Source organism: Coffea arabica, chromosome 4c, assembly GCF_036785885.1.
Source record: "Coffea arabica cultivar ET-39 chromosome 4c, Coffea Arabica ET-39 HiFi, whole genome shotgun sequence".
NCBI lineage: Eukaryota > Viridiplantae > Streptophyta > Magnoliopsida > Gentianales > Rubiaceae > Coffea > Coffea arabica.
In genome coordinates this window covers 3,326,777-3,348,482 of record NC_092316.1, presented here as the reverse complement: position 1 = coordinate 3,348,482, position 21,706 = coordinate 3,326,777, and the positions used below count along the sequence as shown (strand labels likewise).

At 37.0% G+C, this 21,706-nt stretch overlaps 1 protein-coding gene and 1 long non-coding RNA gene across 2 annotated transcripts; both read right to left on the bottom strand.

The window, feature by feature from the left end:
- Positions 1-364: 364 nt before the first annotated feature.
- Positions 365-826, bottom strand: LOC113738705 (MAPK kinase substrate protein At1g80180-like). The gene has a single exon (XM_027265947.2). The coding sequence runs from the start codon at positions 824-826 to the stop codon at positions 365-367; it is 462 nt and encodes a 153-aa protein (XP_027121748.1).
- A 17,463-nt stretch (positions 827-18,289) lies between these two features.
- LOC113738834 (uncharacterized) lies at positions 18,290-19,429 on the bottom strand. Its single transcript, XR_003460224.2, has 4 exons — positions 19,292-19,429; positions 19,038-19,093; positions 18,457-18,498; positions 18,290-18,371 (listed from the first exon to the last, which is right to left on the bottom strand). It is a non-coding gene; the product is annotated as an uncharacterized lncRNA (long non-coding RNA).
- Positions 19,430-21,706: the final 2,277 nt, after the last annotated feature.

The window sequence follows — 21,706 nt, the reverse complement described above, 5'->3', positions numbered from 1 at the left end:
CAAAACAACTTTAACAAATGCTCCGAAATATTTCTGACAATATATTCACATATTACATCCAGCAGAAGAAACAGAATTATCCCCCCCGCCAGTCTACAAGAGTACAACAACCTGGTCCAGAAACTAACCACCAAAAAAAAAAAAAAAAAGACAAAAGCATTAATTTTGTTTTAGTTTTTAGCTCCAAAAATTCTTACACCTCAGCCTTTCTGTTCAGCTGAACAACTGGACATCTGACAACCGACGACTCCTACAACCTAATCCCATAAATAAGAGGCCCCGCCCAACCAGAATGTCCCATCTCCGGCCACCGGAAAAACACCAACTTTAAATGACTCCCCACATATACACTGAAACATCCGAATCACATCGTACGCTTACCCGCATGCTTGGGAGGTCTCCGACGAGTCTTTTCAGGTGGTGGTTTCCCAAAAGCACTGCAAGTGCAAAACCCACATGCCGAAACCTTCGGAGACGGCGGCTCTATCGCCGGAGACACCCTACCAGTGCGATAACGGGGTCCGCCGCCGTTGGATCGGCTCCTCTCAATCGATCCAACAACGGTTCTTGGTGAAACCCGGGAGGCGGCGACCTCTTCTTTGGCTTCTTGTTGCTTGCCGTGGGGTTGGGCTTGTAGTATTTCTTGTCGAGGCTGCTTGTCGCTGTTATCAGTAGTCCCGGAGTGAAGGAGGTGGTGGTCTTCTCTTTGGTCGGTGGGTTGCGCCGGCTGCTGACCCAATTCACCTGACAGAAGCTTGTCATCCCATACTAGACCTGAGGAGCCTTGTCTTCTGAATGATACAGCAGATCTTTGTAAACCAGCCATCCTCTTTTGTTTCGCTAACGTTTGAGAGTCGTTCAATCTTTTTATTCCCCCTTTCTTCCTCTTTAATATGGGTGTGTGTGTGTGTCTGTCGAGATCTTTCTTTAAAACTCGTTAGACTTTACTTATACCAAACTCTGTGTGTGTTTGTGTGTGTGTGTTACACTTTTTCTGCACTTATATAAAAGGGGAGTTGAGGGATGGGGAGAGGGGGGAGGAAGTCGGGGTTAGAAAGGAGGATGTGAGATCACAGTCCACAAGTGAATGGGAGGAGCATGTGACATGGACTAGTGGGAGGAAGAGGATATGGGAGGGGCAACTCAGTCAACATACCTTTTTCTTTTTTTAAATGATTGCTCCTATCAATTGCTGTCTTCTATTATTTATTTTTATATACAGGACAAAGTAAAAAAAGATACTAAATGCAGTACCACATATAGCACAATTGTCTAAACTTAAAAGAGTTCTTTTGGATTGCTATTTTTTAAAATTTTTGCAAAAAAGTTGTACTATAATAATTTAATGAATATGAAGTAAAAAAATAATTAAAAAATAAATTTACAAAAAATATAAAAAAAAATTTTAACTTACTTATGAGAAGGATAAAAACGTTCATACACTTCATTTTCATTTTTAGTATTTTAATTACTCTTTCCATTTGTAATTTAATAGTCCAGTTTTCTTTTTCATTCGTTTCAATTTATATTCCACTTTGCAGTTGAAAAATATACTTAACTTATAATTTCTTTAAAATATCCTTATTTAATGTATTTTGTTATCTATTAGTATAACCTATCTTATTCTTAATTGCTTAGATTCATGCCTTAAATGGTGCAACTTTCCATAGAATTATTGTTGTGATTAATGTAAAGGTAGTAATTAGTCATATTCCTATTAATATAAAGGCATTTTTAAAAAAAAATGGTAGGCTGGATTTACCCTGCCAACAAAGTTAATTAATTTTTTTTTTTAAACAATGTGAAAAAAGGAATATAAAAGTGGAACGGAGAGAGAGTATAATTTAATGATTTATAAGAAGTGATAGTTATAAGTTCAATGAAAAATAAGAAAGTGTTTTTCTAATTCATATGGTAAAAATGTCAAGTGATTACTGTTAACAAATAAAGGGTTGGCATTAATATTCTCCTTATCGGTAAAACCGAAGTTGCTCCTGTTTGTTTAGTTTAAGATATACTCCCTCCCTTTTTTTATAACTGACGTTTAAGGTTTTGCACACCAATTAAGAAAAGTTTTTCATTGTTTAAATCTATACACTACTTTCCTTTTGTACCCTCATTAATTGTCCAATTCACTCATATTTTCTCTCACTAGAGTATTAAATGGTGCTGTTTTACTAGGTCAAAAGCAATGCAAACTAACTCCCACCAATTATGAAAAGAGAGATAAAAGGGTAAAATTGTGAAAAAATAATTAATGCTGCATGGGGATAATAAAACGACAGATAAAAGTACTTAAGAGCAAATTTCTTAAACGTCAGTTATAAAAAAAGGGAGGGAGTATAATACTCCCTCCGTCCCGTTTTGTTAGTCTTGATTTTTTTTTCACACAGATTAAGAAAGTGTAATTAATTTGGTTGGAAACATAAATTTAGATTAATAATTTCCTAAAATACCCTTATGCTAATCACGAAGAGTGCCAATTAATATCAGTTATAGCTAATGGGTTAGTATTGGAAAAACTCAATGTATTCAATGTAGTGGGTTAGTATTTAATAACAATGTATTAATAACAAGATATTTAATAAGGTATTTTAGACAATTTGAAAGATTATTACATTTCTTAATGGGAAAGTGGATTACAATTTGGGACAGACGAAAAAGGAAAATAAGACTATCAAAGTGGGACGGAGGGAGTAGTTGTTTCGACAAAAAAAATGAGATAAGAACGGAAAAACCAATCTTGGCTAGAATCGTCTGCCCAATCTCTCCATCTGGTGGAAACTGGAAAATTTGTCCGAGGATCTAATTACACCGGTCCGCATTCATACCACGTGGCATAGGGTTGCTTCGTTTCAGACATTATTTAGATTGGATAATTATCCCCAAAAAGATTATGATACTCCCTCCGCCTCATTTTAATGGCTAATTCCGTAGAATATTTATATTTAAAAAAAACAACCGCCAAATACACCTCTGACATGGGATGTTTCTCATTCTATAGCGGCCGTACTGAGTCAGCACGGCCGCATAATTAAATATACCACCGAAATCTTGTCTGCAAAAAATTCAGTGGTGCAGAGGGTGTCAGTGCGGACATGCTGACTGGACACGTCCGTGGCTGAAAAAGCTGCTTCTGGTCTTAGCATGTGTCAGACGGGGACGTGCTGACTGGGCACATCCCCCGGGAGATACAAAATCAGTGATGATCTGTTGTGTCAGACGCGGACGTGCCCAATCAGCACGTCCGCGTCTGGAGGATTTATTTTTGGATAATTAATGAAGAAATCATAGGCTCAAACAGAGAGGGGCAACCACCATTCTAAAATAAATCCCATCACTCTGTTTGCCTCATTCTCTGAGCTATCGACCAGTAATATATAAACCACCATTTGGAGGATTTCCATAATGCTAGAGCAATATGCTTGCTTCCAGATAAAAATTGCAAAGTAAAATGTCTATCTCAAACAACACACACTAACGATGGAGTTAGAGTACTTATAGAGTAAGGCTCAGATAATATAGAAAAAATAAATAAATTAGGAAAAGGAGGAAGGAGACAGCCATGGTTGCAAAGCCCAGTTGCATGTGACGAGGAGGAAAAGAACCCATTTTGAAATAATGCCATCTGGGTTTTGCCCAGCCAACATACGGGTCCGGTTGCCTCCATTCACAGATTCCAACATAACAAAATTTTCTAGTACCATCACAGCCTTATGAGTAGTGACCATTGCTGATGCTGATGACGGCCGATGAGGATGAGCAGGATAACCATAACGAGGACGATGACTAGGTGTATAAACCGCGCAATAGCTTTTCTATTTTTATTGCCTTTTCTTTTCAGTCAAGGGCTGTTAATTTTTTTTTTTTGGCGAAAAATTGCTGAGAATCATCGGCATTGTAGAAAGAGGGGTAACCGCCCTTAGAAACTCCCTCAAACTCTCTCCAGAACCTCATCCTTTCTGTCTAATATCCCTTATTCTTCTTCAGGGCTCGCAGTTCAGAACATAGTCAATAAAAACCGACCCGGATATCAACCCGGTGGAACCTCGAACCGAGTAATGAAGAAATCATAAGCTTAGCAGAGAGAAGGAGCAAAAACCCATCTCTCGGCTGCTTCGTTTTCTCAAACTAAAACTAGACGAGCAAAACCAGACAAAAAGAAAGGCTCAGATCTGTCAAAAGGACAGGCAAAGAGGGAGGAGCACCGCCATGGCTGCAAACCCAGGTGCATTTTAGCATGGAGAACCCATCTCAAATAATGCCATCAGGAGTTTGCCCAGCCAAGTTACGGGACCCGTAAACTCCATGCCCGATTTATAACTCAGAAAGAAAGAGAAATATCATCACAGCCTTATATCAAACAAGAAGAAGATGATGATGATGACGAAGATGACGGTGATGATCTTGATGCAGAGAAAGAGTGAAATGATGATAATAATAATAATAATAACAATGCATTCTTTCGTCTTCTCTCCGAAATCTTGTCTACAAAAAATTTAGTGGTGCGCATGTGTCAGCGCGGGGACGTGCTGACTGGGTACATCCCCGGGAGACACAAAATTCAGTTGTGTCAGACGCAGACGCGGACGCGGACGCGGACGCACCCAGTAAAAAAAATATTATGCGGCCGTGCTGAGTCAGCACGGCCTGTATAGTTTGAGAGACACCTCCTGTCAAGGGTCCATTTGACGGATATATTTTTTTTTTTTTACATATAATCTAAGAAATTAGCCCACTTTAATAGTCCTGTATTCCTTTTTCATCCGTCTCAAATTGTAGTCTACTTTCCAATTGAAGAATGTAGTTGTATTTTAATTTTTCTAAAATACCCTTATTCAATGTAAGTAGTTGTTACTATAAATCTACCCCATTTAATGAGAGTTGATTTTTTTTTTACCATCAATTCAAGTTCCCATAAGGTTATACCATATTTAATGTAAGGATATTTTAGAAAAATAGCAATCTAAGAATTTGTTTGGATTGTGTTTTATTTGGAATATTTTTACTGTAGCACTTTTTGTGATGTGATGTGTGTGAGATAAAAAGATAATTGGGAAGATAAAAAGGTGTATTGGAAATTGTAATGATGATGTAAGCAGATAAACTTGGGGAAATAAAACACAATCCAAACAAAGTTAACTACTTTTTTTTAAACTGTGTGAAAAAATTTACTTTTCCAACAAAGTTAACTATTTTTTTTTAAACTGTGTGAAAAAAGAATACCAGGACTATTAAAGTCACTGGGCAAGCTTGGACAAATAGTCCTGGGCAAGCTCGGACAATTAAAGTCACTGGGCAAGCTCGGACAAAAAGAATACCAGGACTATTAAAGTCACTGGGCAAACCCTAAAGTCACTTTAATAGTCCTGTATTCCCTCCGTCTCACGTTTTTTTTAATAGTCACTGGGCAAGCTTCTATGGTTACTATAATACCAGTGTTTTACTGCCTGATGATGCAAAAGTTGATGAAATCAGAGCAGAGATGAAAGATGGGGTTCTTACGGTTATCATTCCGAGGACTGAGAGGCCTAAGAAAGACGTAAAAGAAATCTCAGTGCACTGAGATTAGGTGTTTTGAGTTCAACGGATTGGGCGAGGGAGAAAGATATACTACTACTATATTAGTATTATTTTTGCTTGCTTATCAAAAACTTGAGGTTGGTTGGTTGGTTTGAGTGTGACTCTTGAGAAATAATTTCTGCTGCCACTTTCCATTATGAACTTGAAGAGGTTTCGAGTCTCTGTAAATTTATATGTGAGTAATAAAATGACCTTGTTTCGGTATTCAGGAAAGAAATTTAGTATTTACCTTGCAGAGGTTTTTTTTCATCAGCATATACCCCAGAGATCATAGAAATGGCTCTGCAAACTTGTCACCTTCGTTTTAATTGTTTGTTTTCATGCTCTGCCTTGCTTGCCTCCAAAATCGTGGGCTTTGATTCATGGTCTTGTGGGTTGGCCCATTGGGCTATGGGCTTGATACTTGCTGCTGTTCATTGGTCAATTGCTCGTACTCAAGACTTGAGGGTTATTTTTTTTTTATTTGCAATGATAAATAATAATATTTGTATAACTTATTCTAATCTAATTTAAAAATAGGAGAACCAATGGGGAATGTTATCGAAGAGGGTTATTTGAAGTGATAATTACAATTAAGTGATAATTTTATGGTGGGAGACAAGGGTCTTTAAAATCTTCACCGAGACTTTAAAGTTTTGGTGGTTGGCTGAGACTCGAGGATTGTTCAAGGGGGGCTCTTTTATAGTTTTATCTACAGGAGACCTCATTGTAGCTAATCGTACGCTACATGTAAATTTCATTTGTTTTGATGTACATTACTATTCGTCGCGCACAATTTTTTTTACAGGTCAGTCGAAGTCCAAATCCTACAGACAACACGGTAGTTAAGAGCCTACGAGCCAGCTGTGTGTTCGAGTCTTATTTCGGATGCGAGAATAATATTGTTCAATGATCAAGTAGGAATGGGCACGAGTCGAGTTTTGTTCGTAAGGCATTTAGTTGATCCAACTCGCATCTTATAGATCAACTATTTTTTGACTTTTAATCACCTCGTATATCAATCGGCATTTGGCCGTTTTGGATGGGTTAAGTACTCCTGAATACAAGAGAAAGGGAAAAAAAAAGAATTCAAAGATGATGAAAATTGCTATAAGCATTGTCCTTTTTTTTATATACATATTATGCATAAATTAAATTTTTTTCTAAAAAAGATAAGACTGTGACCTCTACAAATAAATATTGTAAATAAGTCATAGGCACTCATACTTGGAGAGTAATTTACTCAATAAAATTATTTACTTTGCTCTAAAAATAATATTTTGTGGACGTATATAAAAATAAAAAATAACATATACATACACACACACATACACACATATGTGTGTGTATATATGCAAAGTGGGAAGAGTACTCATGGATTTTTAATCCTCTTATCCTAATCCACTTCGAATATAAGCAGGTACTTCACCTTTTTCTGGCATGATCAAAAAATACGAATTGGGCGCATCCCATTTTGGGAGTGGATCGAATTGAATCATGAATTTTTGGATCAACAAATATTTTTGCCAACCCATAATTGTAACTTTAGGATATGTTGTAATTCGCTATGACATATATTGAGAGTCAAATCCATTCAAACTTTTATCGATCGAAAAAAAAAAAAATAGGCCAGCAACATCAAGTCTAAGATTTAACTCATTTTGTAGGACTGCAACTTACATACACTCATCTGGTAAAAATATTCCAATGAGGTAGTATAACTTTGGTCGTGACTTTCAAATCTTCTTCCTTCGCCTTTCTTGTGTTCAACTCTCGACATTCTCGTCTCCTTTCCCGTGTTCCTTGAACCAAAAAAAAAAAAAAAAAGGTACTTCAACCTGCGAGTTGACCAGTGTCAGTGGCTGGTATTGAAATTAAAATAGGTAGAAAGCCTCAGAGATTTTGAGCTGGTAAAAAGCCTTGTGTCACCCGAAACGGAAAAGCGGAGAGGTAGAAAGCCCCAGGTGTATGACGTTTTAAGCAGGACATGAACAGTAATTAGTTTATGTATTCGTGAAAGGCGGGGTCTAATCAAGCGCGACATTAACGTACCAGCAGTGCTTAGTTATTTCAGAGGCATTGATAAAATGGAATCCTTTTTGTTGGGTACTGGTCTTGAAAGTACTCTCCTCTTTCCAAAAGTAGTTCGCCAGAGGCTGGTTTGCCGAAAATATATTATTAATGTGCTTATGGTGCATTCTGGTATTATACGTTGTGTTCAATCAATTGTGCATCCTTCCTTTTTTGGCAGCAGGGTTTTCATCGGATCCACGTACAGAAGCGAGAATGCCTGATAGCGGTGGACGACTGTTTGAGTGAATGGGCACTTTTGCTTTTGACTGCGATTCTCTGTTACCAGGTAGAGTATTACTCCCTCCATTCCTTTTTTTTTTTTTAATTGTGGGAATTTAAGTGAATATTTGGAATGAAGATTATTAGAAAATTTTTTTAGAACAATACTGCAGCATTTTTTTTTGTAAAAAAGTGTATTAAGAGCATAAAAAAAGCGATTTGAAAACGTGTTTATGGTGCAATTAAATTTTTTTTTTAAAAAAAAGTCAATCCAAACAAATTCTAAATTTTTAAAAAATAATGATTTGATTGTGATTTTTTTGTTTGTCATTCTTATCTTTCTCCCCAATTTGAATTTGAATGCAACATGCATATCATTAAAGGAAGAAATGATATTGGAAAGAGAAATGGAATATAGTTTTGACTTTTTTTAATATGAAAAATATATTGAAACATTACAAAATAAAAAGCATGGCACTTTTATTTGAGGATTAATTAGCTAATTATTCATAGTTAATATTTTTTTTAAAACGATAAGCTTAATTGTTCATTGTTACTAGTATTATTACAAAAAATTACAAGGGCATGAGTCTTGATGATGAGAAATTTTCAACTATAGTTACCTTCATACTTTTTTTTTTTTTGAAATGAAAAATTTTACTGGCAACTTTTTCCATCTTACCACGCCCACAATTAGATGAGAATTTTTGCACCCCCAAATCTCAGTTCCCTTTCATAACTCACAGTTTTTTGTATGAGTGTTTCGATAAATGGACTCTGCGAAGACACTTCAAAAGCCGGCAACTTTTGAAGTGCTCCGCAGCACTTAACTACTAAACCCCCCAAACCCCCCCAAGCGATGTGGGAACTTAACCCCACAGGGTGCCCCGCTGCTAAGAGATAAAGACCCCCCAGACTCCCCGAAACAAAGGCTCCAAGATCAGTTATTTCAGGGGCATAATAATCCGTTGAGGAGCATCAGCGAAGGCAGAACCCGACAGTCCAGTAGCCATTGATCTTGTTGATCCACCGGTTGAAGATGCAGCTCAATGAGATAAGAAAAGGGCTGCTTTTTGATTTGTTTGGAGATGCGCTGGCGAGCGAATAGAGGAGCGATGTGGGAACTTAACCCCACAGGGTGCCCCGCTGCTAAGAGATAAAGACCCCCCAGACTCCCCAAATCTCAGTTCCGTTGGACAAGAAATAACATTGAAGTCTCATCATGACATTTTTTGTCAGAGTACATGATCCTAGGTTATAGGGATAATTTCATAAACCTCCACGAGGCTTTTGACAATTTCACTGAACTCTTTTAAAATTTTAAAAATTATACATACATTCCTTATCATTTAAAATGATAATTTTGCCCTTAAATATTTTAATGAAATTTTCTTTTTGGTATGCTAATACTTAGAATAAGTTTTAAAATTATTTTTCCTTCTTATTCCTTTTTTAAAATTTTTCGCCAATAAAATTGTAGAATAGACACCATTGCCTCTAGGTTTCTATTAAACCAAATGTCGAACTAGTGATTTTTTTAACGAATTAATTTTATATGTAATTCAATGTTTTTGCTGATTTTTGTTTTCTATTTTTTGGTATTAAAATTAACAATAAATAAAAAAGAAATGGCTCAAAAGCACTACTAAATTATGATAATCCCACTACTCCCAAAATTTATAAACTCTAAATGAATTATTTCAACATTTTCTTTATAATCTTATAAATCTAAATTCATAATAAAATATCATAAAAAATATCATATCATAGTATTCAAATTATTATTATAGTTATTTATCAAATAGTAGATATAAACATGAAAAATTTGGCACATTTTCCTTATAATTATATAAATAATCTTATAATTATATAAGAAAATAAATTAAAACTCATTCCAAAAGGGCATTTTTTGGGTATTCATTTAAAAAATTGTCCAAGTCAATCTTATTTTAAGGTTTTGTTACTAAAACTATCAAATTAAGGGAGGTAAGTGTAATTCTTTAAATCGTAGAAGAGCTCAGTGAAATTGTTAGAAATCTCAGGGGAGGTTTCTGGAATTATCAGGGGAGATTAAATTAACCGTTTTGATCCTTCAAAAAAAATTAACGAGTGCCCTGCCAGTCGAACCCACAAGGGAAAAAATCTCCGACGCCCATCAACCTCAACTGTTATAGGTTGTACTGGTTCTTCTCGCCCATTTTCCACGCATTGTGAGTAACTACGTTGTCTAGATAAGTTTTTTTCGCAGAAAAATGTTTACTTTTTTCATAAATGCATTTTTAACTACTTTTTTTAACTTATATATATATATATATATATATATATATCAAATTGTTATAGTTTTTTTTTTTTTTTTACAAAAACTCTTAAAAATAACAACCAAAATAGGAACAAGGCGGAAGGTAGGTTAACAGCACTTGAATTAATTATGTGAATGATAGGATGAATATAAGTAATCGTTAGTTTTGTTTCTTTCGCTTCTTAACTCTCATCATTTTTCAATGGAATTTATAGATATAATTTTTAATTGAAATCCTTAGCCTTGTTTCACTAGACAAGTAAGTGAATAGCTCATCGAAGATGGATTCAGACCGGAGAAGAGAATAATGGCACGTGAAACTAGTTTTTTGTTTTACCAAAGTCTAAAGATTTTTACGGTAGTTTACTAACCTTAATCCACAAAAACCACAAAAGTCGGTAATTTATGTGATTCCTGAGGAGGCTAATATCCTAACCCCAAACCCACCCCCCCACCCCACCACGTGAAACTAGTTGTTCTGGATAGTTTTTACCGTTTGGTAGATAGTCGCTCCGTTTTACTTTTGACCGTGATGCCAACCACTTTGAAACTAAGAATGGTTTTCACTGGCTTGGCTAACCCGCTAAAAATTAGGCTTTGAATCCCAACATGACAGGGCAGAGGCATTGAATGCTTATACCCTTCTCACATATTCTACAGGTATAATATACCAATACAGTCTTTTATAATATACCAATATTGTCTAGGTGCTTACTGGCTATGTGCCCATTATTTTTTATTTGTTAATAATATTTTAGTCCCTTTCTACCCCCAAAAAAAAAGGGAAAAAGTTTTTGATGCATGATTTTTTGTAGTATCCAAATTACTTGATTAAGATAGTAAACAATAGGAGGTCGTATACGTGACCAATAAGAGTCCCACTATTTAGTGAAACAAACACCTCTTTCTTCTGTGATCTTTGCCGAACAAGAGCAATTAACCATATATGTACCAAAATCTAGCATAAACTCGGCATATGTTTGTGGACTGCATCGTTATCTTAATTATCAAATCATTAATAAACAAGCTACTAAAAGATTCAGATGACCAGTACTAGAAAGGAGCAGGCAGAAAGGAGTTGACACCCTGTCCCTCCTACTCTTTGTAGCAAAAGTGGTAACAATAATTATTTTAAGATGTAAAGAGAACAATTACAGGCTTGTGCCTAGTACTTAGCAGAGGAAACTGAAGGTGGCTGGTCATTTGCCAATTTAAGGACTCAAAGAAACCTTCAACACAGGAAACGCAGTATAGAAGGCTACTGGTCTATGCTTTAAATGTGGGGAAAGCTATGGAATAGGCCATCAGTGCAAGGTAGGCAATGCAAACTGCATGTTCCTAGACTCGTGTCTGTGGAGTACATCTTTTCAGTTTTCTCACCGCGTTAATTTGGCTAATAATATTAGTGATCCAAACCATACAAATTAATGACAATGTACTGAAAAATGATTAAAAAAGAAAAATCAAGGGGTCGCAATTAAACAAAAAAATGGTACATTATCATTAATTGTGACTGTACTTTATCTCATCAATTTGCAAAAATTATCATTAATTGGACTTAAATGGGACAAAATTGAGATTTAAGGTGCAAAATATCCAAAATTGAGATCTTAGGATGCAAAGTGTTTAAAATTGAAGTTTAGAGTGAGAAAGTGGCGCAAGTTAAGGGGTACAAAGTGGAATTTGCCCTTGTTTCTTAGCTAGCTTACAAATGACTGCAATGTAAACGATGATTACTTATCCTTTCCATAATTTCAATACAAATCATATGTGTGGAATATGATTAACAGAACGATGAAGACTCTACGACCAAAGTGTAAATTTAAAAGATAAGGAATTAATTATACTCCTTATCCTCTAATTCTTCTTTGCTCCCTCTATTTGCCAAATTCCACGACCCTAATTTGTTGTTAAAAAGAAAATTCACAATTTTCTTCATTTGTGTTGTTTAGAAAAACTTTCATATGTAATTGTGTTTCAAATTGTACTGTATTCTTTCGAAGGAAAGTTAACAACTTGTTGCTTAATTAAACCAGATTTACAGACATATTTTAGGGTGATCCTCTGCACAAGTAAAACCTTTCCACCTCAAAAAAAAATAAAAAAATAAAAAAATAAAAATTCCGAGAGCGTACTTAGCAGTTTGGATGGTCTAAACTAGTGCAAACAAATATGCGGATGATCCCAAAGTACAGTACATTGAAGAATTGCAGCAAACGTGGATGCAATCCGCTACTTGATTAAGCCAATTGAAGGAATAAGTAACAGTCTCAAATTGATTACAAGACATTTTATCTATTTATTACCTTTTGTGATTCGATCTTTGAAGTTAGGGGGAGTAAATTAAGTGTTAACATACAAGCAATTGCAATACTTTCTGGCCTGTTTTGATTCCTAAAAAGGGTTATTAATTTGCTAAACATGTAACCATTTTTTATTCCTTTCTTCCTCTGTAACTAGTAGCAGGCAGTTCAATGTTGTTGGTTTCATTGGTGTGATTAATGGGAAAAAAGAAAAGATAATATAATTACTAATAAGAACATAAGATTATTACGTGATAGGTTTGTTTTACATGAGCAACACTGGGGCATCAGCTTGCCCAGTCCCGCGTGAGTTTTTCCTTTGAATTGAACTAGACATGTAGGCATATATAATATGTTATATATATATATATATATATATATATATATATATATATATATATATATATGTACTGACAATCTTCGAGTACATATATAGGTAGAGGAATGACTATGAACGGATTCGAGCAGGAAAATTTTTTTCGGACGTATAAATACTAACAAACAGCTACTTAGCGTCGAAGTGCTAGCAACTTGCAAATCTTCATCTCGTGTTCCAGTAGCTTCTCCTGGAGTCTAAAAGCTCCCAAACTTCGCCTTCACTGCACAACTCTCGGAATACTTTGGTAATTTCTACGGCTGAATTTTTGAAATTCATGAATGCAATCATGTTAAGCATAATTCTGATGTATGAGATTTGTTCAAACTTTAGAATTGACTGATAATGGAGGAATGAATTTGGAATGTTTAAGTTATTTCAATTTGAAATACTATCCTATTTTCTCTTTGCATGTAACATTTTTTAGTTGAATCTGCTCAACAATTTTGTTAGTACTTTAATTTGTCCATCAGTTGAAATGTTATCCTATTGTCGATCAATTCTCTATTCCAATTGTCCCTCAGTTGTCCTTTATTATGAGTATGCTTTTGACTGATCTGGACAGTTATAGAATTGCTTATCCATTGGAATTGCGAAAGTACTTGGTTTTTGAATGACTTTTGTGATTCGCAGAACTTTTTAGAATGGATTGGAATAACTTCAAGACAGAAATTTCCAAATATCTACTTCTCCAAAACCAACTTCAAGCAGGTTTGGTGAGTGGAGAATGGAATGTGAACGTTGGTGCAGCGATAAATCCACTTGCAGAACAGTTAGTTGCTGTAGAGATGGACTGTAAGAAGTTGATTGTTGAAGAGGCGAACAATTTGGTGATGTTAATGGACAACATGGACGTATATTGTGTTTACTATTTCTGCTTATGGTCAAAGCGTGCGGTAACTTGCTCTATTTCAACAGCAGAAGTTATACCATTGTTCCGGGTAACTTTTGGATCCAATGTTGCCGAGCAGGGATCTATCTACAAAGTCATTGCAGATTCAAGTAATTCATTTAGTGTTCAGAACATTAATCCTGTTGGAATTGACCGGCCAAGGCTTGTGGAGAGGCTTAATGAGATCCTTCAAGAGTGTGATTGGTCCATTGCCTCTAAAAAATCCATCCGAGACCAACTGTCTGCTGAGTTTGAAGTTAATTTAGATGGTGACAAAGTTTTTTTGAATACGCACATTGCTTCCATTGTGAAACAACACAATGATGACTCTGAGAATGACAATGATGGTTTAGAACATGATGATGCTGGTTATCAGGAGGAGATTGGGGAGGATGAGGAGGAAGATGGGGCTGGTTTCGAGCAAGAAGACGATGCCAAAGATTTTGATGGAGATGATGTCCAGTTGAAGGTTTCTAATGGTTTAGAACAGGAGGAAAATGATGCTGGTTCTGAGGGCCAAAAGGATGCTGGTTCAGAGGAGGGGCAAGATGATGATGATGCTGGTTTGGATGCTGGTTCAGAGGAGGGGCAAGCAGAGGAGGGGCAAGATGATGATGATGCTGGTTTGGATGCTGCTTCGGAGGAGGAAGCAGAGGAGGGGCAAGATGATGATGATGCTGGTTTGGATGCTGCTTCGGAGGAGGAGGGGCAAGCAGAGGAGGGGCAAGATGATGATGATGCTGGTTTGGATGCTGCTTCAGAGGAGGAGGGGCAAGATGATGATGATGCTGGTTTGGATGCTGCTTCGGAGGAGGAGGGGCAAGCAGAGGAGGGGCAAGATGATGATGATGCTGGTTTGGATGCTGCTTCAGAGGAGGAGGAGGAAGATGATTCTGGTTCGGAGGAGGAGGAGGAGGAAGATGATTCTGGTTCGGAGGAGGACAATGATGGAGACAATTTCAATGAGGACGAGGCTGGAGAAGATGATGGAGAGGATTCTGGTGAGGATGAGGCTAATGAGGATGACCTTGGTGTGGTGATCAATGAAGGGGAGGATGAGGAAGCTGAAGACAATGATCATCATCAGGTTGAGGATGATGATGAGGATCAGACTGACTCCTCAGATGATCCTGGTGAAGTCATTGACTGAGGTGCTTGGAACTAGTATAGAATATCATGAAACTTTGTACTGAGGTGAGAAAATGGCAAATTTGGCTTCCACGGTGTTGGATTAGATGACTAAGGATTAATTCCTATTAGGTTGGTTGATTTTGGTCTTGTTCGTTTGTGTTAGCTGGATAGCTGGAGTTGGTTCTCTAGTAGAATTGGATATCTTCAGCGCCAAATATGGAACAGAAGCTGTTGAAATTACAATTTTTAGGTTTCTCAACTGGCTGGAATAATATCGAAGGCATAATAAACTTTTACCTAGAGATTGTTATCCTTAGCTTCTCCTGCAGCAGATTGATACCTCTTTCAAGATTGTCACGCTATTAACCCAGAAAATTCTCTTTTGGTATCTCAGATATATAATCTTTGGTATGCTAGCGTTACCACAACTCCAGAATTCAACACATAAGAAAATTAATAAAGAAACAGATAAATAGATGACAAGCACGTCTTGAAGTCAAGGGAAACTGTAACATAGATACAGTGACACGGTACCCTGGTGCTTTTTGGGGGCTAACAAAATGCAGGACAACAGTAGAAGTAGAGCTGAGGAAAATGAGCATAACCAGGAGAACTAGAGCTCATACCTGTTTTTGATGTTATTACCATTTCTTCTGGGCTTACAAGTGATTAATACTTGATTGTTAAAGGAATGTATGTGTATTTTCTCATTATGATTGCCCAAACAAGGGCTGATCACCTTCTCTTTTTCCCTTTGTGGGTGGTGCATAATCAGGTTCTTACAATATGTTGGTTGGTTGACCATCATTATGACTGAGAAACCCATTGTCAAGGTTTGTGAACTTTTGATCTGCACTACTCATATTGTTTGGTTCTTGATCATAAGTGAAAGGATAAAATTGCTCGACAGAGACTAAAAATTTTCCTGTTCTACACAGTAATTCTCAAATTGTGCATATAGTAAATTCTTGATGTATCTCTCTTTGAATTTTAAAGATGATCATGTCAAATTCCATATTAGCTGTAGCAGCAAGATTTTGAACTGCTTCCAGGTTTGGTACTGCCCCAAAAGTAGTTTGATTTGATGGAATAACTGCTCTTTGATTTTTTTTTCCCCCACATCTGCAGTATGTTCTCATTGGTGTATTGGGGTTACTTGTTATTACATCGAAAGACTGAAGTGCAGACTTCTTGGAGCTGCAACAAATACTGGCATACATTGGAAACACCTGCTCGATTCATCTCTTGGTGTTAGTTTTCAGTGTAATGGTTCTGCATAAGAAATACAAAATCTTTTTATTTCTTACCTTGACTGCGAAGGAAAGAAGTGCATTTGTATATCTATTCTATAGGAAAACCAATACAGTATTAAGCAACGTTGCTGCTTGGATGCAATTTTTGTCGTTTGGTTGCTGAAACGCATCGGGTATCTGCCATTTTTCCATGAATCCATCAAAGAATCAAACTATTAAGCATCCCAAATTTCATAACACAACCTATATCCATATGTTGGTCATCTCTTTCTTTTTACTGGATTTAGTACTGTCTATATAGTCAATAACCCGTCATAAATATTTTCAACACTCATTTTCATCCATCCCACCACTTCTTGGTGCAGGCTTGTGCATGAGTTGATGTATCCGCAGAATCAGATGTGTGTCTGCCCACTAGGCTGTAGATCACAAGTAAATTTGGTTTCTATAGATGGAACTTCAAACCTTTCTCTCTAAAACATGTATTCTGCAGGCCTTTCAACTAGTAGAAATTTATTTCTCATCTAATTTAAAATTTGTGTTAGGAATGGGAGCGGCCAAAGCCTGGACGCAGGCCAGACATCTTTCCCCAGTTCAGCCCTATGAAAACTCCGTTGCCACCCCCGTTACCAGCTGATCCTCCTGAAGAAGATGAAGAGGAAGAAGAAGAAAATAAAGAAGAGGAGGACGAAGATCCAGAGAAAGAGGACGACCCAGAGAAACAAGATCAATAATTTCAAGTGTTCTGAGGGGGGAATTGCTTTAATGTTTGAATAGGCTTATTTGCAAAGGATAGGCATTTCGTTTGAAGTGTTTTTAAGGGGGAGATGTTGTAGTTACATTTTGCACGTATCCCATGGTGAATTGAAGCTGAAGGACGTAAATGACCAGGTCTAGCTACTAGCAGATTGTGCTCTTGCAAAGTTTTGGGGTTGCAAAATTATGGGATGATGGGGAACTTTTCACTTCAAACTAGATCTCTCGTTTCAACGGTAGACGGATGTGCTACTGAACAGCCAGATAGCAAGTCTAGTTAAAATGTAATATCCATGTCAAAACAGTTTGGCTAAAAAAAATGCTAAAAAAAAAAAAAACTACAGCCATTTCTAATTAATAGCATGTGCTCTGCTTGTTGACCTATGGGCATGCCAAAGATGAAATTTGGCAAGCGTTAGTGCCGTTCAAACTTTCTCGATCAACTTTTTGCGAATCCGTGAACATTGTACGTCAGGTTCAGGTTTACAATGTCGTTAAATGTTGATTCCATAAGACTGAAATTTTACATGAATGAATTTTGCAAAAATAAATTCACGACCCAGAGAAAGCAAACACAACCGTTCGGTGAACAAGAGAGATAAAGCTCTTAACAGTGGAAGGAAGGAGAATGGAAAACAAACATCCAAATACTTCCCTTCCAGATGGCCTTTGTTCTTAATTTCTCTTTCCAGATGTAGAATTATATGCTGCAACAGCAATTGGAACCAGAATTAAAAGCTACTTTGGTCTATTTATCCTTCTAGTTAAAAGCAAACACAACTGCTATGCCACAGCCTTCAGGTGTCAATTTATCCTATCAGTTTCCAACCTGATCCAAAGCTATCATTTCCAACCAGATCTAAAGCTAACGTTCTCCAAACTCATTTTATGAATGTCATTCGCGCAAAGCATCAATGCCATCCTAGCACTCCAATGATAGCAGACTCGGTGAGAAACGCACCCGCCAAGACAGCCCAAATAATAACAGGGATATATCTTGTCTATCAACTTTAGGAATCGACACCCACAGACAATGATAGTGGTGAAGGTTTTAGTCAGTAGCCTCGTCACAATTACTTCATGGCTGGACTTTCAGGAAGAATCAGTTACAGAGATGTAAATGCAATGGTCCTTTACCATCAGATTAAACGCAACTATGAACTGTGAAGTTCAATACAGTATGAAAACATAAAACCAGAAACAACATAAAATTAAACATTAAAGCCATGTTAAAGGAAACAGAAGCAAATTCTAACATGGCTTATGTATTCCGAAGGGTGCAAATGTCTCGCACATTTCACTGAATTTTACATGGAAGAAAGTTGGCATAAAAAAATAACAATCATTCCCAGCCATAGAACAAATGCTTGATGATAAACTAATCTAACACAAGGATGCTTAGGTTTAGCATTAGGTTTCTAAATCCTCACTTCTTCCCACTACTTTTTTTGAGCCCAGAACCTCCCAAAGCTCCTTTTTGCGCCTTTGCCTTGAGCTCCTTCAGTGCCTGCCAATCATAACAAAGCAGGGAAAAAATGATCACCTCAACTGAAACTGTCAAACAGAAACCCAGACAATAGGAAATCATTCACCTTTTCCTCCTCTTTCTTCTTTTGCAGATAAGCCTTGTCTTCCTGCAAATAAACAAACGATTAAACAAACTGAAGGAACAACGATAAAGACACAGAGAAAGACCATTTAAAAGACCAAGCACCCCAATTGCGCCAGAATACTATTGCAGCAACCAAAAGAGAGTCCGCAATAGCTGAATTCTCAATTCAGCTCAGCAATGTAAGCCATACAAAACAAGAAAATATAATAAACATCGAACAAAAAGTTCACCCTGCCCACCTTTAACTTATCAACAGAAACAACCACAATTGAGTTTTCATACACGACTAGAAAAACAGACGCAGTTGGTACACGGGCAACTCAAATTTACAACAACTCAAATAGAAAACATAAATAGGCATTGAGAGTTCCTAATGCTCAAATTCAAGACTGAATTCTACAATCAGAATCATAAATAGTTCAACCAAAAGGGTTACTGAACAAATCAACCAGAAGTTCAAATTCTAATTCATTGATTATCAGATCGATGAACTAAAATGTCCAGGCACAATGAAAAAGAACTAGAACATAAACAACCAGAATCAAACTGCAGTAAAAGTACCTCGCCCTATTCTTTCTTTTCAGCCTTTGGCTGCTTCAAAGGCTTTGCTTTTCCACCTGAACAAACATATAAATCAGGACAAATTACACCCCCCAAATTTCAGCATCTTTTCTAAGGGGAAAAAATGATTAATAAAAGCGGATTATACAAGTTACGTCGAAAAAAAAAAGGAGATGGCTTTTTAGTCAGAAAGAATTTTTTTTTGAAAAAAAAAAGGAGGAGATGCGTGAACATTAATTAGAGAAATTGAGTACCTTGCTTGGAAGACATGGTTGAATTCTAGGGCTAGGGTTCGATTTAGCGGATCCTCCAAAAGCGTGACGACCAATTGCAAGAAAAGAGCGAACCCTAACCCAATAGTTGAATTGCCGCTGTTTGGGGATTTGTCAGGCCTTGGATTAATTGTAAGCAAAACGGCGTAGTTTAGTGGTGAGTATTAAGCCGGTTAAAATAACTATCAAGTCAGGTTGTTATAAAAGGTGGGACCACCATTAGTTGTAATAACGACATTTTTTAAGAAATAACAAATCTTTTCTTTCTCTCTCTTTTCCCACAGTCCCTCTTTCTCTTCTGCCTTTTCTTTCTTCCCTCTCTTTCCTTCTCACTCGTAATTTCCGCACTGGATTAGCCAACTATCTTGTGTCCCTAACAATTGGTATCAAGAGCAATTGATCATTGGAGTTCGCTCTGCAAATCAATGACGAAAGGCACTCGATTTTGAACATTGGAGGAGCAAGTGAAGAAGCAGGAGTTCAAGCTCCAGGAACTGCTAGAATCTCTGCATTCAGCTCAATTGAAACAACAACAAATTAGGACCGAATTGAAACTGGAGCTCGAAGAAAGCAACAAAAGGATGGAAGATCTGGTCACTGGAATGGAACGGAATCTCAATCAAATTCTGGAACAAAAGTTTAACAGTCTACTGATGAAGATGACACTAGGGAGATATAAGGTGACAGAAAAGGATGGAAAAATGAACATGGATCAAACACCAATTCTACCTACTTCTCCACCTCACCAAAGGCTACAAACTAAAATGGAGATTCATAAAACCTACAAGAAGGACTGGAGTAAGTTCCAAATTTCAAATCCTCCTAAAATTGATTTACAGTTATTTTCTGGTGAGAATCCTAAGGATTGGCTGCACAAATGCAATAAGTACCTTTTGAACTTGAGGAACAAAAAGTTGAGATCATTGAGATATATTTAGAAGGTAGAGCTGACAGGTGGTTCCAATGAGTAAAAATTGAGAAACCTAAACTAGGCTGGGAAGAATTTGGTGAATTGCTGTGCAGGCAATTCAGTGATAGTACTTGCAGAGATGTGATAGAAGAGTTCAATAAGTTGTAGCAAGGAGGTAGTGTGAGAGAATATCAGGAAAAATTCAAAGAACTGAAACCTCTGATGATGACTAGGAATCGAAATCTGGATAAAAACTATTTCGTTTCCAATTTCATAAGTGGATTAAAGGAGGAAATCAAACCTATGGTTAGGATGCTGAAACCTGCTACCTTAACAGAAGCATTTGAGATTTCACAGTGGCAGGAACAGTCAATCAGAATACAACATAGGAGTCCTAAGGATAGTACCAAAACTCTGCGGGAGCACAAGTTTGGGATGACTAGGAGTAATACCCCAACTGCAGGGAGTTACTCATATAAGATGCCTACCAGTAGCAATTTCAGACATTCCAAGTTCAGGAACTCTCAAGAAGAATTTAAGGACTCAAAGAAACCTTCAACACAGGAAACGCAGTATAGAAGGCTAATGGTCTATGCTTTAAATGTGGGGAAAGGTATGGAATAGGCCATCAGTGCAAGGTAGGCAATGCAAACTGCATGTTCCTAGAAGAAGAGGATGACTCTGCTTTTGAAGATGCAGCTCGTGAACCGGATGAACAGACAGGGAATCCTGGGCAGACAATGGAGATGTCCTTACATGCATTATCTAAAGCACTAAAAAAAAACAATTACACTAGTGGGGTATCCTTGATGGGGAAGAAATGTTAATTCTAGTGGATAATGGGAGCTCAGACAGTTATATCAGCAGTGAGCTAGTCATTGGCATGGACATTGGATATCAGTGGGTCGATCAGCCATTTTCTGTTATCATGGGCAATGGAACTTGTATAACTAGTAATGCTATCTGTCCTAATGTGCACTGGATGATTAACCAATACAACTTCAGGTTCAATCTTAAAGTAATGGAACTTGAGGGATGGGACATAATATTGGGAGTGGACTGGATGACACGCTCTAGTCCTATTACATTTGACTTCTATCAGCTCAAAATATCCTTACACCATGAAGGAAATGAGATTCAATTGCATGGGAGAGCAGAAGATTGTGATCTGGACCTAATCAGAGGAAAGGATTTGAGGAGATTCATAAAGTACAAGAAGCAGATGTGCATGTCATTAAGCTCAGCACAGGATAAAGGAGAAAAAGCAGAACCTACACCCTCAGAAATAGCTGAACTACTACAACAATATGAAGATGTATTTCAACTATTTCAACTTCCAAATGCCTTACTTCTCAATAGAAGTGTGGATTATGAAATACCCCTCAAACCAGGGACATAGCCATTCAAATTGAAGCCTTATAGATACCCCTATTGCCATAAGGAGGAAATTGAGAAGCAGGTTACTCAAATGTTGCAGAAGGGTATGG